The 20053-nt window shown below is 42.6% G+C and overlaps 1 protein-coding gene across 1 annotated transcript in view; it reads left to right on the forward strand.

Annotated features, from left to right (window-relative positions):
• Positions 1-531: 531 nt before the first annotated feature.
• The window catches only part of MTR (5-methyltetrahydrofolate-homocysteine methyltransferase), a 47874-nt gene continuing 28352 nt past the window's right edge, over positions 532-20053 (forward strand). Inside the window, exons 1-11 of the mRNA XM_071739051.1 lie at positions 532-763; positions 7510-7721; positions 10266-10355; positions 11749-11818; positions 13156-13248; positions 13336-13442; positions 14654-14713; positions 15277-15371; positions 18481-18581; positions 18905-18966; positions 19756-19823. Coding sequence (XP_071595152.1) covers positions 727-763; positions 7510-7721; positions 10266-10355; positions 11749-11818; positions 13156-13248; positions 13336-13442; positions 14654-14713; positions 15277-15371; positions 18481-18581; positions 18905-18966; positions 19756-19823 — 995 coding nt within the window. The 5' untranslated portion in view covers positions 532-726. The remainder of the gene's footprint in view (positions 764-7509; positions 7722-10265; positions 10356-11748; positions 11819-13155; positions 13249-13335; positions 13443-14653; positions 14714-15276; positions 15372-18480; positions 18582-18904; positions 18967-19755; positions 19824-20053) is intronic.

Raw genomic sequence — 20053 nt, forward strand, 5'->3', positions numbered from 1 at the left:
TTAAGTGAAGCAAATTTGCATTTGCTTCCTCTCAGTGCTGACGCAGTCTTTAATCACAATACAAGTGTTGTATTTGAAAGACTTAATCCCCTCCCTTCAACTTCCCACAGAGGCACAGCTCGTTTTATTTAGCCCTGGCGGCAAAGCATTACCCGGTAACCAGAGGGCCACGTACAGAGCCCTCAGTGCCAGGACAGTCAGCAGACCGGGCTTTGCTTTTCCCACGCAGCCCTAAGTGTCAGAGCCGCCACCCCCAGCCCGCACAAAGCAAACCAGCTCCTCGGGCGGCTTCCGCCTCACTTCCGACACCTTCACCGGGTCCCGCCACGCCGTCCCGGGGCAGCAGCTTCCCGGGCAGCCCACAACGGGCCTGAGCGAGTCCTCCCGGCGGCGGTGTGTCCGTGTCCGTGTCCGTGTCCGTGTCCGTGTCCGTGTCCGTGTCCGTGTCCGTGAGGCGGGCGGAGCGAACACCGCCCCCACCCCCCCCCCCCCCCTTACTCCTCTCCGCCGGCCGCGCGCCCCCGAGCCAACGGCTGCAACGGCCGCCGCTCGCGGGGGACACCCCGCGCTTCCTGCGCGCGCTCTGGGCGGAGCTCGCGCCGCCTGATGCGGGGTGTGCGGTGCGCGGGGTGTGTGTGCGTGACGCTGCGGCCCCGCCGCTCCTGCTCGCAGCGCGGCCGCCGCCGCCCCGGGCCCCTCTCCCCGCAGCGGTGACGCCTCCGCAGCATGGAGTCCACGCGGCCGCCGGGCGGCCACCCACCGGGTAACGGGAGCGCGTGCGGGGCAGGGGGGGGTGTGTATGCGTGCCCAGGGTGCGCGTGTGTGCACGCGTCTGCGTGTGTGTGAGATGGCGGGCCGGGCACTAACCCCCCCACCCCACTCTTTTTTCTCCCCTCACATTGGATGGCGCCGGGCCCGGGGGGGAGCTGAGGAGCCGCTTCCCCCTCTTCTGGCTGTCGGGCGGTGTCTCTGGGAGTGGCGGGCCCTCGCAGCAGGAGGCCAGGAGACCTCAGCCGCCCTCCACTCGTCCCCTCAAGAGAGGTTGGAGCGAGGAGGGAAACAGCCTCTTCTTGTTGGACTGTGGTAGGACCAGAGGAAATGGATGGAAGCTGCGCCAAGGGGAGGTTTAGGCTGGATGTTAGGAAATACGTTTTCACTGAGAGGGTTGTCAGGCATTGGAATGGCCCAGGACAGTGATGGAGCCACCATCCCTGGAGGCATTTAAAAGGCGTTTGGACCTGGTCCTGAAGGACATGGTTTAGTAGTTAGATTATGGTGTTGGTCACAGGTTGGACTGGATGGTCTTGGCGGTCTCTTCCAACTTAAACATTCTGTGATTCTGTCTCTCCTCAATACCCATTTTCGCTCGCGTCTCTGTACCAGCTCAGTCGCCCTCATTCGCTGCGTTTAACTCGAGGCGAAGCAGCGCTGGGCAGCTTGGTGTGGGCTGAAAGGGGTGATCCCGGCCCGCAGGTGCGAGGTTGCGGCGGTGCGGGGTGGGGGCAGTTGCTGCTGGAGACTCTGGCTGCTCCGGGGCAGAAATGGTGCCTTGCGGGAGGACCCGCTCTACCCAGAAGGGCTCCGGAGGGTGCTGCCCCATGGGACGCAGTTAATGTGACAAAATTAAAACGAAAAAGCCCAACAATAATAACAGCAATAAACCAACTGCTCTAGAGCCCGCAGCTTGGTGTTAGGGACTGGGTGTCTTCCTCCTCCGGGGCTTTAAGGCAAAAGTGATGCTTCAAGAATTGAACATAAGTCGTTGGAAGGGGAGGAGAAATAAAATTAGCTGCTGATTAGCGGTGTATTTTTAAGTGGACTGTTCTGTCAGTGGCTGCTTTCAGTGGTGCTGCTACCTGAAGAAATCACAAGCTCCTTCCTTTTTAATATTTGTGAGGGGTGAGGTGAGCCCATACTTCAGCTTGGGCTTGAGTCCTTCAGACGGGCCTACAGCCCGTCAGAGCTGTGTGTGGTCCTGGCTCCTTAATCACCTTTTGTGGTCAGAGGTTTTCCCAGATTCCTCTGGCAAAGGTGAAGTTGATGTGCCCAGCCCTTTCTCCCGGGCTACTTGGGATCAAGCCATCACTAGCAGCTGCAGAACTGAATGGGTTTGACTGAGATGGGAAACATGGGAGGGCGTTTCATCAGCAGCTTGAGAAGTGGTGGCAGTTGAAGAAAAGTTCGGCTGAGCTGGAAGCAGTAGATGGTGGTGTGTGTGTGTCTGGCAGTGGTGCAGGGGACCTGCATTTGGTAGCGGGCTGTGGAGAAGCTGGGCAAAGGGCTTCTCCCTAAACTTCAGGGCATGTAGCAGAGTGAGACTGTGCTGGTCTGGAGGCTGTTTTTTTCCCTTGTAGTTCCTACCTGTAATGACTGTACTGATCTGTTGTGAACAGTTTAATGTCAGAAGTGGACAGTTGTGGTTATCATACAGGAAGCTTTCTGAGCCTGGGATTTGTGTGTTTAGCTGGAGACAGAATCAACTTCTTTGTTATTCTGGGACATCAGTGACTTCTGTGGTTATCGTTTGCCTTTCAAGCTAACTTTGTAAATGCATCAGCCAAACAAGTGTCTGTGCATATAAAGGCTGAAATGGTTCTTCAGGGAAGTTGCTGACATGGAAGAGGTCATCAAGATGCAGACAGGTGAAGTGGTAAGATCCAGTGCTCCTCTTTTTGGGTAGGCAGGATAACAAATGACTTAGCAAGAGGGTGCTCCTGGTCACTGTTGCAGAGGACCTGTCTGCCATCTGTTGCTACAGTTCATGAAGCTCTTTCTGTTGCCAGAGGGCATCCAGTTGAAGAAGATTTAAGTAATTAACCAGCAAGTAATGCTAAGGCTGTCATGAGATGTCTGTGGCAGGCTGATAGCAGGAACATCCTTTCTAGCAAATATTGTTCTAATTTGTGCATGCTGCATGATAATTTTATTAACGATGGAGAAACTTTTGTTTGAAGCTGGTGCAGGACAATGCTGGTTTGTTAAAATAGGAGTGGCCCTTTTGCCTGTTAGGACAGGACCTGGTCAACCTAGGAAATAGGGGATATTTTAAATACCTAAAATTCCTTGTTGTTCTTCACTTTATGTTTTTTCTCGTTGGCGTGATGAAAATACAACACTGTCACATCTTGATTGGTTCCTTATGAAAAGCTGTGGAAACAACTGGTAATGCTTTATTCCTTTCTAATTATGCCAGACTATTTTATACCAAGAATAAATTTTTAATGGATGTGCATAAATAATAAAAAAGTACCTTTTGAGAATCATTGCAGGCATCAGAAAAATGCATTTTTAAGCAAACTGTAAGCTTTGAAGTTCTGTTTCTTTTGGAGAAAATGCATTTATCCCTTCAATTCTGCATATATGTGGGTTGGGATAAGGAAGTCAAGGACTATCATCCTCCTTTATCCCCTGGGTTGTTTAGTTGCTGCACTGTGAAAATGTTACATAACAGTTGGTCAAGATTTATAATTTCATTTTTTGGCAGAATGACTGTAGTGGTGAACAGCTGTACCAGAGGAACACTTTGTGCTATGCAATCTTGCTTGGAAAAACCTACAAGGGGTAGAAGTTGTAGCTGATTTCATTTCTCCTTTCCAGATTAGACATTCCCCTGTTCAAGTGATCTCAAGCCAGTTTGCTTAGGGGAGGTAAAGTAGGGTATTATGATTTTTTTATTCTTTATTCCATATCCCATTGGATTTTAAAGCCACACTATTGGATCACTTTTGTTCTGTCTTGATATGGTTATAGCATTATAAACTGGTTTGAGTTGGAAAGACCTTGGAGCTCATCCAGTTCCAACCCCCCTGCATAGGCAGTGACATCTCCCACCTGACCAGGTTGCTCCAAGCCCCATCCAACCTGGCCTTGAGCACTTCAGGGATGGGCTAGCCACAACTTCCTTGGGTAACCTATTCCTGGGTCTCACCACCCTCACACTAAAGGATTTCTTCCTAATATAGAATCTAAAACTCCCTTCTTTCAGTTTTAAACCATTGTCCCTCATCCTATCACTCCACACCCTTCAAACAGAGTCCTTCCCAGCTTTTCTGTAGCCCCTTCAGGTATTCGAAGGCCACTGTAAGGTCTCCCTGGAGCCTTCTCTTCTCCAGACTGAACAACCCCAATTCTCAGCCTGTCTTCACAGAAGGGGTGCTCCATCCCTTTGATGGTCTTTGTGGCCCTCCTCTGCACCCACTGGAACAGCTCCTTCCTCTCCACGTTGAAGACCCCACAGCTGGACACAGTGCTCCAGGTGGTGGCTCCGCAGAGCAGAGTAGAGGGGGAGAATCACCTTTTTCCACAGACTTCTTTTGATGCAGCCCAGGATGTGGTTGGCTTTCTGGGTTGCTGCTAACTAGTTCCAGAACACTCCATAGCAATGCACTTTATTTTGAAGTTTCAGTGGAGTGCAAAAATCAAGGTCCAAGACCTCCTGGGTCCTGTTACCACTGCTGATTTGCTACTATTTCTGTTACAGCTATAGAGGCAGTTTTTCTCCAGGACACTTCTGAATGGAAAAAAGAATCTGGTGCACAAAACTCACTGGTGATCTTTATAAAATTGTCATCAAATTCTACCTCTGAGCAGAGGTAGGAACAGGCTTTGTAAATGAAAGAAAAAAAAAAAAAAAAAAGGCTGACCTGATTTTTCCTGCTTAGGAATTTCTCCAAAGGTTTTTTTTTTTTCATTTATTTTGAACTTTCATTTATAATGAACTTTCGTGTCCTGTCTGTACTGGAGAGGGCAATTTTATGAGTTGAATGATGAGTTAAGATGATGGTACTTGTTTGCAGAGATGACTCCCTGTCTCTTCCCAGTTTTTTTTTTCCTAAGAGCAGAGGTAAAGACTTTCTAATGGGACTTTTAGGAACTGATCCTCTCTGATTTCTGGGCTATTTTTGGACCCATTTGCATACTTTATTTCCAACTTGAAAATTGCATCATCAGTGTGCCAGATCATGGCTCCAGATAGTTCAGGCTCCTCATGGAAGAGGAGTCAAGTGTTACCTATAGCAAGGACAGGTAAAATGGGTTTTGCTGAGCTTGGGGCTCTGCCATTTGTTTCTTAAACTGGAGTCCCCAACATCAGATGGACACAGAGCTCCTGGAACATGTCCTGACCAGAGCCACTAAAATGCTCAGAGGGCTGGAGCAGCTCCCTGTGAGGACAGACTGAGGAAGTTGGGTTTGCTCAGCCTGGAGAAGATGAGGCTCTGAGATGACCTTTGAGCAACCTTCCAGTATCTGAAGGGGCTACAGGAAAGCTGGGGTTGGGCTTTTGACATGGGGGTGGAGTGAGAGGACAAGGGGAAATGGCTTTCCAACTTGAAGAGGGGAAATTTAGGTCAGACATTAGGAAGGAATTTTTTCCTGTGAGAGTGGTGACGTCTTCAAGACCAGGTTGGATGGGGCTTGGAGCAACCTGGGCTGGTGGGAGGTGTCCCTGCCCATGCAGGGGGGTTGGAACTGGATGAGCTTTAAGCTCCCTTCCAACTCCAGCCATTCCTGCAGTTCTGAGCTGCTGCTGAAGAAGCACAGATTTGGAATGGTTCTTCAGAATAAGGCTCTTAGAGAGCTGGAAGCAGAGATGAGGCAGAAGTCTTTGCTCCTATGAGCAAAAAACCTGTACACTGAAGCAGCATCAATTCAGAGAGGCAAGGTGTAGAGAAAGCAAACCAGACTGTGATGTGCAGGATTTAAAACCAAACAGCTGACTGTTGATCTTTGCTGCACTGTATGTATGAGAAGATGGGAGGGAAGCATGTAGGTAAAAGGAACAGAAGGAACAGAAGGATAGGGGGACTGGTTCTAGAAGGGCTCAGATGGCCTGGCTCTGCTGCCTGGGCTGCAGCTCTGGGTATTAAGGAGTTGACTTAAAGGCTCCATTAAAGCAGAAGCAAGCTCTGATGTGTGTGTCTCACTGGGCTGGAGATCTTGCAGAACATGAGTTATGCTCTGTGGGAGTCTGCCTTGCACTCATACTTTCAGATACAATTTTTTGGGTCTTGCTTCTGAAAGCCTTTAACTCAAGGACTGATTCTATTTTCATGAATAATTTGATGGTTTAATGTGAGTATTTTTAAGCCTCTTGTATAAGAACCTGCTGAGCCTGCCTGTGTGGTGTTAAAACTTTGAACCTGAGAGGAGGATGCCTTGCTTTTTTATATTTTGTTCTCCCTTCCACTGCCTCATGCTTTTTACAAAGCAAATTTTGACCTCTTCTTGCTGAGACTACACCTTATTTAGAGCTGTTTATCCAGCTCTAAATTGTTGTGCTGTGTTGGTATAAATGAAACCTTGCAAGACTTCTGGTTTCATTTCTCCATTGTACTCTTCAACAGTACTGATGTGACTAACAGAAGTTGCACTGCAAGACCACAGAAGGAAAAAGATCAAATCAGTTAGCAGTTGCCAGTGATTTTTAAGCATTATTGTAAGTTGTAATAAGGTATAAAGACGGTCCTGTGCTTCAGAAATAATATTCAGAAATAATTTTTTACAAGTGTTTTGATAGTAGTGCATAACCAAAACGCAAATCAGGTGTTGATTCAAAGTGAGTAAGCCCAAGCTGAATGAGTGAAAGAGAGATGAAAAATAGCTCATCCTTCATTTACATGGTTGGGAAAGATGAGTGGGGTTCTGCTCTTGTAAACTGGGTTTTTGATAAAGAGGCTGTTTGATTATTTTGCTGTTTGCATGTTAGTGTGTCTTTGTTATGAAATGACTGCATGTTCTAAAGAGGAAAGGAGGATTACTTCTGTTGATATTTTTTGGTTTGTGTTTTGGATTTTTTTTTTTAATGTTCATCATGGGCTTTGTTTGGCATCTTAAAGCACTACAGTTCTGTGCCTTCATTCCTGATGATAGCTCTGAAATTTTTACATTTTTTCAGTCATATTTGTCTCATATCTATCAATTTGTCTTGGCGTTTGCTCACTAACAGAAGTTCAGAATTTTTATTTGCTATTCTAATCCTAGAAAAGAGGTGAATTTTGGATTCAGTTGAAGAATTGGTTTTATTTCTCTATCCTTATGGTATAGGCAATTAAAGTAGGTTTTTTTTAAAGTAATTTTTTTTTTTATTCAGTTTTTATTCAGTCTTGTTTGCACTTTTGTACCACTTACAGTAGAGTGTCTGGTACCAAGAGGCAGCTGTTAGAATGTTGCTATAGTGGAAATCATCACACTTGGAAACCAGTTTATGTAGACAGAAAGCTTGGTGTGTGCCCTTGTGAACTTTTGGTACTCTTGTTTCTGCAGCTGACTTTGTGCTGGTGACTGTAGTGAGTGAAGGATCAATTGGGTCTGATTATATTTAGATAGATGTAGCTGTTACCTGACATCATGTGACTGCAGCTGTAGGTGAAGTAAACCAATTACTGTTTGATTTCAGTATAGGATTAGTTACTTTATACCATTTCTTATATGGGAAGAGCTCAGGTTGCACAAGTGTATAGATGGGGAGTTTCAGAGCTTCTTAATATTGGATTTATTTTCTTCCAGCAGATACCCAGAGAAGCATGGAAGGTGAAATTGAATCAGTTCTGCAGGAACGGATAATGGTTTTAGATGGAGGCATGGGTACCATGATCCAGCAACATACCCTTTCAGAAGAGGATTTCAGAGGGCATGAATTTAAAGCTCATTCCAGGCCTTTGAAAGGCAATAATGACCTTCTCAGTATAACTCAACCTGATATAATCTATGACATACACAAGGTAGGTGGTCCTGATTTCTTCCTCATGTTAAGGGTAGGAAGGAGAATTTGATCTCTATGCTCCCCTTTTTCATGCCACAGGCTACTGGCTCTCCTCTGTCTTTTGGGGATGGAGAAGAGAGTGCTAGGTAACCATGGGAAAAAGAATGAACAGATTTGACTGTTTTGGTTGTGTGAGCACAGTGTTTGTGCTATGGTTCTTTATGTCACCAAGGCAGTGTTGTTTTTAAATCTCTTTTTTACTTACTTTCGTGATGCATTTGTATTAATTGTAGATTCTGATATATTTAATTTTTCTTTCCTTTTCTCCTCCTTTAATGCATTTAAGTAGGACACGTCTGAATTCTTGATGCATGTTTCTATAATTGTGTTAAAGTGCTCTTAAATGTGGCAGCCTGAAGCAGGCCTCTTCTTAGTTAATGAGTATATGGGTTTTCCAATTAGTAGATGTGTTTCCATATTCAGATTTTTTTTCCCTAGAGTATTAAAGTGTGGCCCAGAGAGTAAAATAGTGTAGGACTGATAATTAGGAGTTTGCAAACAAATTTTATCATTTTCCTATCTTCAGTTAGACTTTGAAAAACAGCTTCCTAAGCCTTGCATTTCTTGAGTTGCAGGTATTTGTAGGCTTTACTGTAATAATTGGAATGCTTGAATAGCATTGCAACTAATTGCTCTTCAGTTGAAGCCTCATATTTGTTCTGGGTTTTTCCAGTAATTTATTAAAAAGATCGTTTTTTTCATTGCTTAGAATCATAATCAGCTTGTGCTTGTTAAACTTGGTATGTAATCTGTATTTTTATATTTATATTCTAATGGCCACTCTTTGGATTTTAAGAATGACAAGCTGAAAAGAATCAGTCTTTGACCTCTACAAATTTCAGGAGGAAATATTTGTAGATTGAGTTTGGTCCCTAGGCTGTCAACTCTTCCTTAGTATTTTTGCAGCTTAGAATTTATAATAGCTTGTGGTTTTAATCAGGTAAGCTGGTTCAGCAGTTGAATTTTGCAGGTTTAGCAGAGAAGTAGTGATGTGACTTGAGAGTCAATGTACTGAGTCAAACAACTGGTAGCATTCTGTTGTCCCTCCAAGGCCCTGTTAGTTTTTTTCTTATAGTCTTCCTAAAGCAATTACAAGGCTGATGGTCTTGCAGCAACTTTTGTGTCAGATTCTTTATGAGCCATGGGTGGGTGACTTGGTATTTTAGAGCTGCCAGTGGTTATTTCTTTGGAGAACTGAATAGAACTTGAAATAATGGCCGAAAATATTTCTACAAAGTAACTATAATGCCACTGTATGTATTGTTGTTTGGTTTGGTTTTTTTTAGTGACCCAGTAAGTCAGATCTCACAGGTATCAGTATCTTGAAAAGTAAACATTACTTGCATGGAACAGTGAGACACAGTGGTAAAGAGAGGTGGTGTATTTTTCAAGGCAAAAATGATCTCCCTGCTTTAAGTGCACTATTTTCCTCTGTTTTAGTAGACAGTAAAGTCAAAACGGCAGATGTGAACTAAGCAAAAGTTAGTACAAAGCTATACATGTTTAACATTTTTCTTTGGCCTAGATGATTTTTTAGACATTTGATTGCATGGTTATACTTACTGTACACATAAGAACTTGTATATTTTCATATAGGTGTTTGTAGGTAGTGCCATATGTATCCAGGAGAAGCTGAAAGAAAGCATATTAGTATGCAGGAAAAAAATGTTAAAGCAAATTTAATTCTTTTCTGCTGTTACTTGGATCACGACTTTGTTTGCCATGTCAAATCTGCTAAACTCATCTACTTCTTGCAGGAAAATCTGAGTGGTTTCTGTTTCATGTTTACAACTGTATTTTTGACTTAGTAGCACTTGAAGTGCCCTAATTTGCTTGAATATGCAGGGGTCATCTAAGGGTTAGCCTGATGAAAAAGAATTAGTCACAGAGGAGAACAACTGATACGAGCTTTGAAAACATGGACTATTATCTTCAGAAGTTTTTCAGTTAGCATTGATTTCATTTTACTTTGGGAATTAGACAACCAAGAGCAGAAGGCTTAATAATTTTGTGAATCTGGGCCATTAGTTAAACTTGATGTGATCTGCACAAAACATAATTCTCCTGTATTCTGTTCCATTATGCTCTTGTGCTTCACAGCTCCTTTCAGAATATCTAAATTTTCTAATCCTCTGGTGCTGTTCACCTGGTGCTCTTTCTGATTCTGCTCATAGCAGCCTTCACTTGGTGATGGCAATGGGACTATGTCCCACCGTGTCCCTGGGCCCAAATCTAGAATGTGCTCCAGGTGCTGGACTCAGTGGCAGAGATGACTATAAATGTCACATGTTCAGAAGTGTGGCTGATGCTAAAACTCTGGAAATTGGTTCCATGGAACACTGTTGCTTTGGCTGTGTGCCTAAGAGTAAGGCCTTCAGCATTTAATCTATTTTGAGTTAGGAGATGACTTTTGTCACATGAATGAGGCAAAATAGCTGGGTACTTTCATTCCAGATCTGAGTTCTGGAAGTCTTGGAACTTTTTATTCTTTCATGTCTTGCAGGAGTACTTGCTGTCAGGTGCTGACATCATTGAAACTAACACTTTCAGCAGTACCCGGGTTGCACAAGCAGACTATGGCCTTGAGCATTTGGTAAGAGTGCTAAACTATTGATACCTTAAAATGTTAATGGAGATTTTTGTCTTTGTGGCCAAGATGAGCTTAGTCCCAGAGTCTGTTGGTATTGTTGGTATTGACTGCATGCAGTCTCTAGAGCTATATGATGGAGTTGTAGATCATTTCCATTGTTGTACACAGTTGTACCTGATGTGTGTGCCTGTTGTTGATGAAGGCACAGGCATATAGATCAGAATCAGCATGATTTGGGTTGGTAGGGACCTTAAAGCTCACCCAGTTCCATCCCTCCTGCATGGGCAGGGACACTGCCCCCAGCCCAGGTTGCTCCAAGCCCCACCCAATGTGTCCTTGAACACTCCCAGGGATGGGGAAGCCTCAACTTCCCTGTGCAACCTGTGCCAGTGTCTCACCACCCTGATAGTGAAAATTTTTTTCCTAATATCTGACATAAATCTGCCCTCCTCCAGTTTGAAACCATTACCCTGATCCTATCACTACAGAGCCTTGTAAGAAGTCCCTCGCCACCTTTCCTATAGGCTACTCAGGTACTGGAAAGCTCCTATAGCACCCTCTTTCATCTTAAAACCATTACCCCTTGTCCTATCACTCCATGGCCTTGTCAAAAGTCCCTCTTGAGCTTTCCTGTAGCCCCTTCAGGTACTGTCAGTCCACTGTAAGGTCTCCCTGGAGCCTTCTCTTCATGCTGAGCAGTCCCAGTTCTCTCAGTCTGTCTTCACAGGACTGGTGCTCCAGCCCTCTGATCATCTTCGTGGCCCTCCTCTGCTGTCACTCCAACAGCTCCATGTGCTTCCTGTGTTGGGCACACCAGAGTTGGACACAGTACTCCATGTGGTGACACACCAGAGTGGAGCAGAGGGGGGAAATCACCTCCCTTGACCTGCTGGTCATGCTTCTTTTTATTCTAGATTTTGTCCGAGCAGTCCAGAATGTCTCAATTCTCTCAACAGGGATGTTTGGCTTGTCTTTCCAACTTAGTAAATGCCACAATGAAACTGCTTTTTTCCTGTTACTTGCATGTTGTTTGTGCTGGTGCATACAGAAGTCCTTTCAAGCTTGAAGTTGTCATGCCTATTCAATGTTATGAGTTGTTTTGAGAATTTGAGAAATAAGTGAAAGGAAGTACCTGGAAATACACCACTCAAATTGTATGAATAGCAGCTGCAGGCTGGGGTGCATATAGGATGGGACCTGCCACGTAACTCTCTTCCTGAGATGTATAGAGCTATTCCTTTTCAAGTTTTGTAGTAGTGCTTATGTTTATTTGTATGGCTTAGGGAGCCTTCAGAGTGTATTGAAAGCTGCTGAATGGAAGTGTTGTGTTTCTCTGAGGATGAGTTATGCTGTACTGAACTAAAGGCTACTCTGTAATTTTCTGTAATTGTTCCAGACATATCGGTTAAACAAAGTCTCCGCACAGGTGGCCAGAAAAGCAGCAGATGATGTTACTGCTCAAACAGGTAAGCCAGGTTTATTTTCATTTCTTATTCATTTGTGGTTTTGCTACAGTCTTTGAAGTGTTGCTAACTAGAGGATAGCTGGATGGTTTACATCCTGGGGACATATTGCAGCCATGCAGACTCATTGGTTAAGGCACAGTAGTGATTTCACATCTCTGGTCACATCACACTCATTTCAATGTGTTTGCAGGGCCTGGTCCTTAGTGTGTTCTGCAGGATGGCTACTGCTGTAAAAAAAGGGCAGTGAAGCTGGTGAAAGGTCTGGAGAACAAGTCTAATGAGGGTTGTGCAGCACTGGAACAGGCTGTCCAGGGCAGTGGTGGAGTCACCATCCCTGGAGGTATTTAACAGACAGGTAGATGTGGTGCTTAGTGGGGGATTTGGCAGTGCTGAGTTAATGGCTGAACTTGATGATATTCAAGGCCTTTTCCAACCAAAACAATTCCATTATTCTATGTCCTATGCCTGCCTGTTTTAGACTGCGTGGGCAGGGACACTCCATATGACACTCCAGATATGTTTTAGAGAAAAAAAAATTCAGCTGGGACAGTACTATAGAATTAGAATAGCTGATTGTAGGTTAATGTGAATTACCAGTTACTTCCAGTGTAACTCTCATGCTTTGGCTTTACTCATCAGCTACTGTAATGTGTTTGGTATGTGACCATCATCATTAAATGTTCAGAGGCTTATCTTCTGGGCTTTGTGTGAGAGGAGTTTGGCTCATTTATGCTGCTGTAGACAATGCTTCCTTTCAAAGACAAGTAATTTCCACTTGTATTCTGGTGTCAAAATGCCAAGCTAACAGTGCTGCTGCTGTCCAGATAACACCTTACTGATGTGATTTGTAGTATGTAATAAAAATCTAAGATTTGAGATATGCTTTAAAAAAGTGTGTTTGGTTTTTTTATGAGCACATGCCAGAATATTCAAATCCAGTTATCTAGTGAAAAATGACAGGACAGGTCTGAGCTATGCATTTAAAGTAACTGAATGAAACTTCCTGTGTCAGAGACAAGTGATGCTGAGAAGAAAATTTAGTTGAGCCAATTAACTTTTCTGTACATGTTCTGTCTCATATGTATACTGAACATCATGTTGGATAGAGTTGAAATTTAAAAGTGAGCTGTGCTGGATAATCTTGTGCTGATCAAACTCTTGATTTGAGTCAGGAGTTTCTTATAGTTCTTATTTCTGAATGATATGCATGTCTTGGTAACCCTGTTTTTTTACATTGACATGGCCATCAGTGGAAAACCAGAGGTAAATTGTGTTGTGGTGTGGGGTTTTTTGTTTGTTTGTTTGTTTGTAATTTTTTCATCTTTTTCTTGGTTTAGGAATTAGGAGATATGTTGCTGGAGCCATGGGTCCAACAAACAGGACACTTTCTGTGTCACCATCTGTGGAGAGACCTGATTACAGGAACATAAGTAAGTATTTGTAACCATTAAATTATGTTAGGCACGGTCTTGAAGGAGATACCTCCACGTGGAATTAACATAATTCCTGTTCTACAGCTTTTGATGAGCTGGTTGAAGCCTATAAGGAGCAAGCCAAAGGACTCTTGGATGGAGGAGTTGATATCTTGTTAGTGGAAACCATATTTGATACAGCCAATGCCAAGGTGAGACACCTGGAAAAAATAGTAATACAAGTATTTGGTTTAATACTTCAGGAAATTCAACATGGTACTTGTAAGAGCTGTCAGCTCTTTTTAAGTGATAAAACAACTTTTTCCAGAGTTTTCCTTTGCCTTTCACCATGTGCAATTTATATCTTTGTCTGTCTCTGCCATCTGTCCTGCTATTCCCAGAAGCTCTGCTGTATTGGAAAGCATCTGCAAATGCATCTGATGTTTGTGTTTTCCAGTGGACGTGTCTGCCCAAAGGATGCTTGTTGATACACACTGGAGAGGGGAATGTCCAGTGTGTCTGATTGCAGGCATGGGAAGACTAGTGAGACAGTCCTGCAAAAAATGCAGGTTTTTTTTTAATTCTGACACTATGCCACCAGCTTTAAAAAAGACAAATGGGGATTGGAGAATTAGCAGGGTAAATCAGGAGGAATGAAATGTTGAAATAGGCCACGATTCATGTGGTTTTGACACCTCCTTCTTTATCTAGTAATTGTTCAGCATAGCTGGTGGAGCTGTCTTGCAACTGTTTTGCAATTTTTTGTGGAAAAGTCTGTCTGGATATGCACACAGCACTTCTTTAGCCTTTTGTCCCAGGCTGATAAACATGTGGAGTGGCATGACTTGTCCTTTGCAGATTTGAGCATTCATTGTGGAGGTTTGGCTGGGATCCTGTAGGCTTAACATGGTGCTGAGCTCATGTTCACATGGGACTTCGTTGCCCTAAGGAGTAGGGACCTTCCAAGGGGTCACTGCAGTCCTTACTTTTAAAATTTGTAGTGGATAGAATCCTTCACAAACTTCATGTCTCATCAGATTCAAGGGCACTGAAGGGCTGCTGAGAATACTACATACAGCCATGTTTGGGGTGGGGTTGTGCTGTAGACACGAGGGAGAAGTACATGCCAATGGGATTTGGGTTTTGGAACAGTCTTGGTTTTATTTGGCTACCTGCTTTGCAAGTCCCTTTCTACCTGTTACCAAAATGTGTTTTGGAACACCTGGAAGATGTTAGGGGCAAGGGTAGAACCTTAGCAAGTGTAGCAAGTTCTAACAGACAATATGAGGGCAGCAAGTTGCATAAACAGCCACCAGAAATGGTAAAAAACCCCAACAAATTAGCCCTCACAAACAAAAAAACCCCAACAAACTGAAGAAATTTCGAAACATCCGTTAATATCTTGACATTTTTTCTTCTGTAGGCAGCTATTTTTGCACTCCAGACATTGTTTGAGGAAGATTATGTTCCCCGACCCATATTTGTAAGTATATATTACTTAATATTTTACATATACTTAGGCTTGGTTTGTGAATTAGCTGAGATAGCAGTTGATTAAAGCATTTCAGAATGAAGAGATAATTGTCTCAGAAACATACTTTTTTCATGTAATTGTGAAAGGAAAAACTCGTAGGGAAAGAGCTTTATGAAATCAGCCTTGGGTAGCTCTCTCCAGCTTATCAACTTGCAGACTGAAGAATGACTTCACTCCAGTCTGTATTCCTTCTGTGTATTTCCACAGGAAAAGGTCTGATCATAATTTTTTTTTTCGGGCTTGCTCTTTGCTCTTTGTTTCTCCCCCCATGTCCCCTGGGAGGGTGGAGAGAGCAAGAAAGAAGAATGGCCAAAGGTTTGCCCTACTCCTAGCTAAATTATTTAAATGTTTAGAGGAAGTTATGGGTTTTATTTTTCTGTTTGGGTTGTGCCTCATCACTTTGAGTGGAGTACTGATCCCTCTGCTTTGACTTCTGGTAGTTCAGCCATTTAAATTATTGTTGTTTTGTTGTTAATTTAATTCTTCTCTCTCAATGCTCAACTGACATTTAGGTTTCTGGAACCATTGTGGACAAGAGTGGGCGTACCCTTTCAGGCCAGACAGGAGAGGCATTTGTCATTAGTGTTTCCCACAGTAATCCACTTTGGTAAGGAAATGTATCTTCCTTTTAATAAATTGTCTCTAGATTGTGATTCTTTCCTATTTAACCCCTTGCTCGCAGCTAAATGGAAGATGTACTAGCTGTGTTCATTTTCAGTCATGTGTATTGCACAGGAAACTGTTGTTTCCTTAGCAGAAATTATGTTTCTGAAGAACACTGAATTTTTAAAATATTGCTCTAAATAATCTGGGGTATTGCATTTGCATCAGCTACTGAAATCAAAATTTTGACAAAGCATTAAAAAGAAATAATTCAGAAACTGTAGTTTGCAATCTCCTGTTGTCTCAGATGATGCAAGAAGCAGGACTTAGATCTCATTCATAGAATGAAACAGTGCCAGCCCAGAATGTCTCAGGGTGACCTGAAAGAGCAAATCATAAAATTTCATTCCAGTGTTCTTTTTACGAAAATATAGATGTTCTCTGAGCATTTTTCTCATTTATTTGCATTGTTTTTTTGAGACATGTTGCTGCCATTTACTAGCACTCTTTTCTGTTCAAGCAGGTGAGTTGAATAACTTAAAAGATGAATACTTGTGCAAATGCACAATATAGCAGGTTTTGGACATTGTGCAACGTTTCACCTGTTAATTTAAATACAGTCCCCTCTTTTTCTATTCCTCTGATCTTTATGTTCTTCTTTGCCTCCACTTTACCATTTCTTCTCTCAGGCTGGCTTTTCACACACAAATTTACACAGGAAATAGATGTCTTTTTCCTAAAACAGTCTAGCTTAAAACATTTAGCTCACTGTTAGGAGTGCATGTCATGCATGTTGTGATGAGCTATTGTTTGTTTTTACAAGAAAATTCCAGTTAAAACAGGCAATCTGTCAGCTCAGTGATACAAAGCTTTCCTGACTGCCCTTGAGGCTCCACTTGCCCAGACCAGACGGTGCTCCAGAAGTAACATATGGATCCTCTTGGAACAGGGTGGTAGTTGACTCCTCTCAGCATCACAGCCTAGTGATCCACATTTGGCATGAGTCTGTCTCAGATAATCTTGCTCATAACTGGCTTGCTTCTGAAGAGGAGAGAAGGGCATTGGAGCAGAAATCAAGGCTTTATTAAACCATATTTCATAAAAGCTCTCTTATCCATCTGAATGCTTAGGGCCTGTTTCCCATTTTCACAAAGGCTACTGTACAAAACAGTGACAGAAGGGTTTTAGTTGTGGGAGCAGATTCCATTTATTGTTGTTCTTGTTGCCAGAGTGGCTTTAAGGTTCTGTAAAAGCTGATTAGCAGTAGTCTCCTAGGGTTCAGGTTATGTGTGTTTGCCTGCTTTCATTTGGTTTTTTTATGTCCTGTTTAGGGTGATGTGTTTTCCTCAAGTCAGTTGGGTTTGGATCCTCTCTAGAGAGTGTGCTTTGTGTCTGGTTGATTTATAGGATGGTAACTGGGAGACGTGTGTGCTGGAAGCTGAGTGGCAAGCTGCTTGATGTGAGGGGTGCTCAGATGTGACATGAGCTCCCTTCATGTTTCAGCTCCTGGGATTGTTTCTACTGTCATAGCATTCAGAAGACATATGCTAAGTTCAAGGCTCCTGTGTGGTGTTTGATTTGGTCCCAAGAGCACTCTGCAGCATCAGCTTTCACAGAATCTGTGACTGCTGTGAAGAAATGAGCAAGGGAGTGAAGTGATGTTTAAGATGAGGCTTTAACAGTTGTTACACTAGGGTAGCAGTGATAGTGTACCAGCAGTCTGGTTCAAGGCTGTTGGCTTTTAATGTATGGATAACAGTTTGCTTTTCTCAAATGTTTTCTTTCATGGTACTGTTGAGTGCTGAGGGGACATGATACTGGCCACAGAAGCCACTTTTTGTTTCTGAATGAACGTATGTGTCTAAGTTTGACTTGGCAGTTTTGAAGCAGGTAACACGTGGATGGTGTCATGATTAATTTGTCAGCAGCCTCTGTTGTAGGTAACATTCAGACAGTCTGGAGGGCCAGTACCAAGTTAAGTCAGGTGAGAACATCAAGAAGTGCTTGTTTGGTGAGTGTGCTTACTCCCTGGTAAGGTGAGGTAAAGAGTGGCAGGTGAGTTTGTCCTCAGAACCAAAGAGAGTTGGATACTAAATGTGGAAGGGAGAGATGAAGCTTCCTAACAGAGGAGAGAGATGAAAAAGGGGGAGTGTGAGCTGGAAGCTTGTGAGTTGGATGACTTAACAGTAAGGCAGGCTCTGTGGCTCAGTTATTTGGGAGATCTGGCTGTTAATCCATTCCTGTTTCAGTGGATTAGCTCGCATCCTCTGTGACACCATTATTCCAGGAGAGGAGAAAGCTTTTTTACATCTTCCTGTTAACACCTTTCGAGTTTTGCTCCTAAAGTGGTTTCCTGATGCGGAGATCAGGAAATGTTAAGATCTCGTGTACTTTCTGAAAGAAAAATTTCCATTTCTAGTATTGATGTAGACATTTTAAATGCAAATCACATTTATGGATCTGCTACTGAATGAAAGAAAACACAGTTATACCTTGTATACTGGTGAAATTGTCTGAGAGGTTTATTCATGCAAAAATACTTCTGCTGTGGTGCTGTCTAGGTTACTTAGATATAGCTGAGCCAGTTGCCCAAGCTTAGTGTTGCCATGAGGCATCTTGGTGGAGGCACTCGGTTTGTTGCAAGTTCGACATAATTTATGTATAATTTTAAAATTATCAGGTAGGGGCTTAAAGCAGGTCTTACTCTTTCAACCCTTTTCATAGTTCTTGTAGCACAAGGCTCCTTTCCAGTCTGTCATTCTCATTCCTCTTGTTCTCTCTCTCACCTAGAAAATACAGAGCTGTCGTGTTGCTGCAGTTGCTGTCAAAATGCTGCCACTTTTCCTCCTGGATTTTGAAAGGAAATCTTGATGTACTCTGCCCAGTTCAGTTCAGTTCAGTCCCTGTCTCTCTTGGGCTTTTCTTCCACCTGAGGGTTCTCCTTTTGCACAGTCTTGCTGTATAGATGATGATGATGATTAAAGAAATTGGAGATCAGGTTGGTTTTGTTGTAGATGATTGCAAGTTAGCAGTTTCCACCACTCAACATTTATCTGTTTTCTATGTAAAAGGTGTTTTAAGCTCAAAATAATTTTTGAAAATTTATTTTCCAGCATTGGCTTAAATTGTGCATTAGGGGCAGTTGAAATGCGACCATTCATTGAGACAATTGGAAAATGTACATCAGCCTACATCATCTGTTACCCCAATGCAGGTCTGTTTGGGATTGTGTTCTGTGCTTACAGGCAGATGAAATGTAACTAAGCCATTCCATCTCATTAGCAAGAATAAAGTTGAATTAGCTTGAAAATATGATTGGTTTTATTATTAAAAAGAGGTTAATGATATTTAAACTACAGAAAGGAACTGTTGTTAGTTCTGACAGTGAACCCAGAGTATTTTGTTGTGTGGTTGATGAGGCATTTTTTTCCTCATACAAGTTTAGCTACTTTAACTATGTCTTTTATAAAATTTAGTTCTGTTCTTGTGGGCTTCAGTTGTCGGCAAGTTGTAATACTAGAAAAATTATGTTTTAAGGTCTTCCCAATGCTTTTGGTGGTTATGATGAAACTCCAGAAGTGACTGCCAAACACCTAAAGGTATGAAATATGTCTCTTGAAAGTGTCATATCTGGTGTACTAGTAGAGAAGAATTCTCTGCTTATGTGTATTTATTACAGTGCTTTGGTGTGTTGGTTTTTTCCTCAGATGGATCTGTTATTTGAATTGTTTATAGACACTTTGCTGAACAATAATGCTTTTGAAATTCAAGGGTAGGCAAAACTACTTAGGAAACTCTGAAAACCTAATTACTTTTATTTCCACACTAAGCAGTTTTCATGCAGCTTTATCTGTGCATGTTATTCTTTTGTACTCCTATGCCCTTACTTTTATATTTGGGAATTTCTGAAAAGCCTGAGCAGTTTTTATGAATTGGCAGAAGTTTACAGAGTTGTGTGTATAGAAACTGCTGATGGTGGTGGTGTTGCAGTGTAGGGTGTTCTTCCATGTGCCACTTGATCTGTGCAAGACAGAACTGTCTGGATGGAGCTTCAGCTGCTGCATGATAATTCCTGTTTGTGATACAGTATAACTAATCCTTGATACTCACCCAAGCTTCCATCTGGGCCTTCAGTATAAAATAGGCCAGTGTCAAATGATTGGCTGGTTAGCCTTGGGAATCCACATCTCAAAATATCCTAAAGGGAAGAAATAGTACCGATGCTTTTTAATTTAATGTTTTTCTTGTAATCCCCCTGAATTGCTTAACATACAGAGAAGAAAATAGATATAAATATATTTACCAAGAATATATATCTAAAATATGCATGTACATAAAATATACCATTATTAACTTGAGTCAAAAATATCTTTCCCTCACTTTTGCAGGATTTTGCTTTGGATGGTTTGGTCAACATAGTTGGAGGTTGCTGTGGTACCACACCAGCACACATCAGGTACCTCATGAGTTACAACTTTAAGTACACTGGGAAGTAAATTAAGTGCTGCTTCAGTGGAACAATATTCCATTGCTTGTCTTAGAGTTTCCTGAAGAGATGGATCACTTGAATGCCAATAGCAGCAATAGAAATAAGCTGGCTTTCATAACCCTGTGTGTTGGGAAGATGAAGTAGAGGCATGGTTTGAACAAGGATTACACCTCTTCTGTTTTGTCATCTAAAGCAGT

This window comes from Heliangelus exortis, chromosome 3 (assembly GCF_036169615.1).
Source record: "Heliangelus exortis chromosome 3, bHelExo1.hap1, whole genome shotgun sequence".
NCBI classification, from domain to species: Eukaryota; Metazoa; Chordata; class Aves; order Apodiformes; family Trochilidae; genus Heliangelus; species Heliangelus exortis.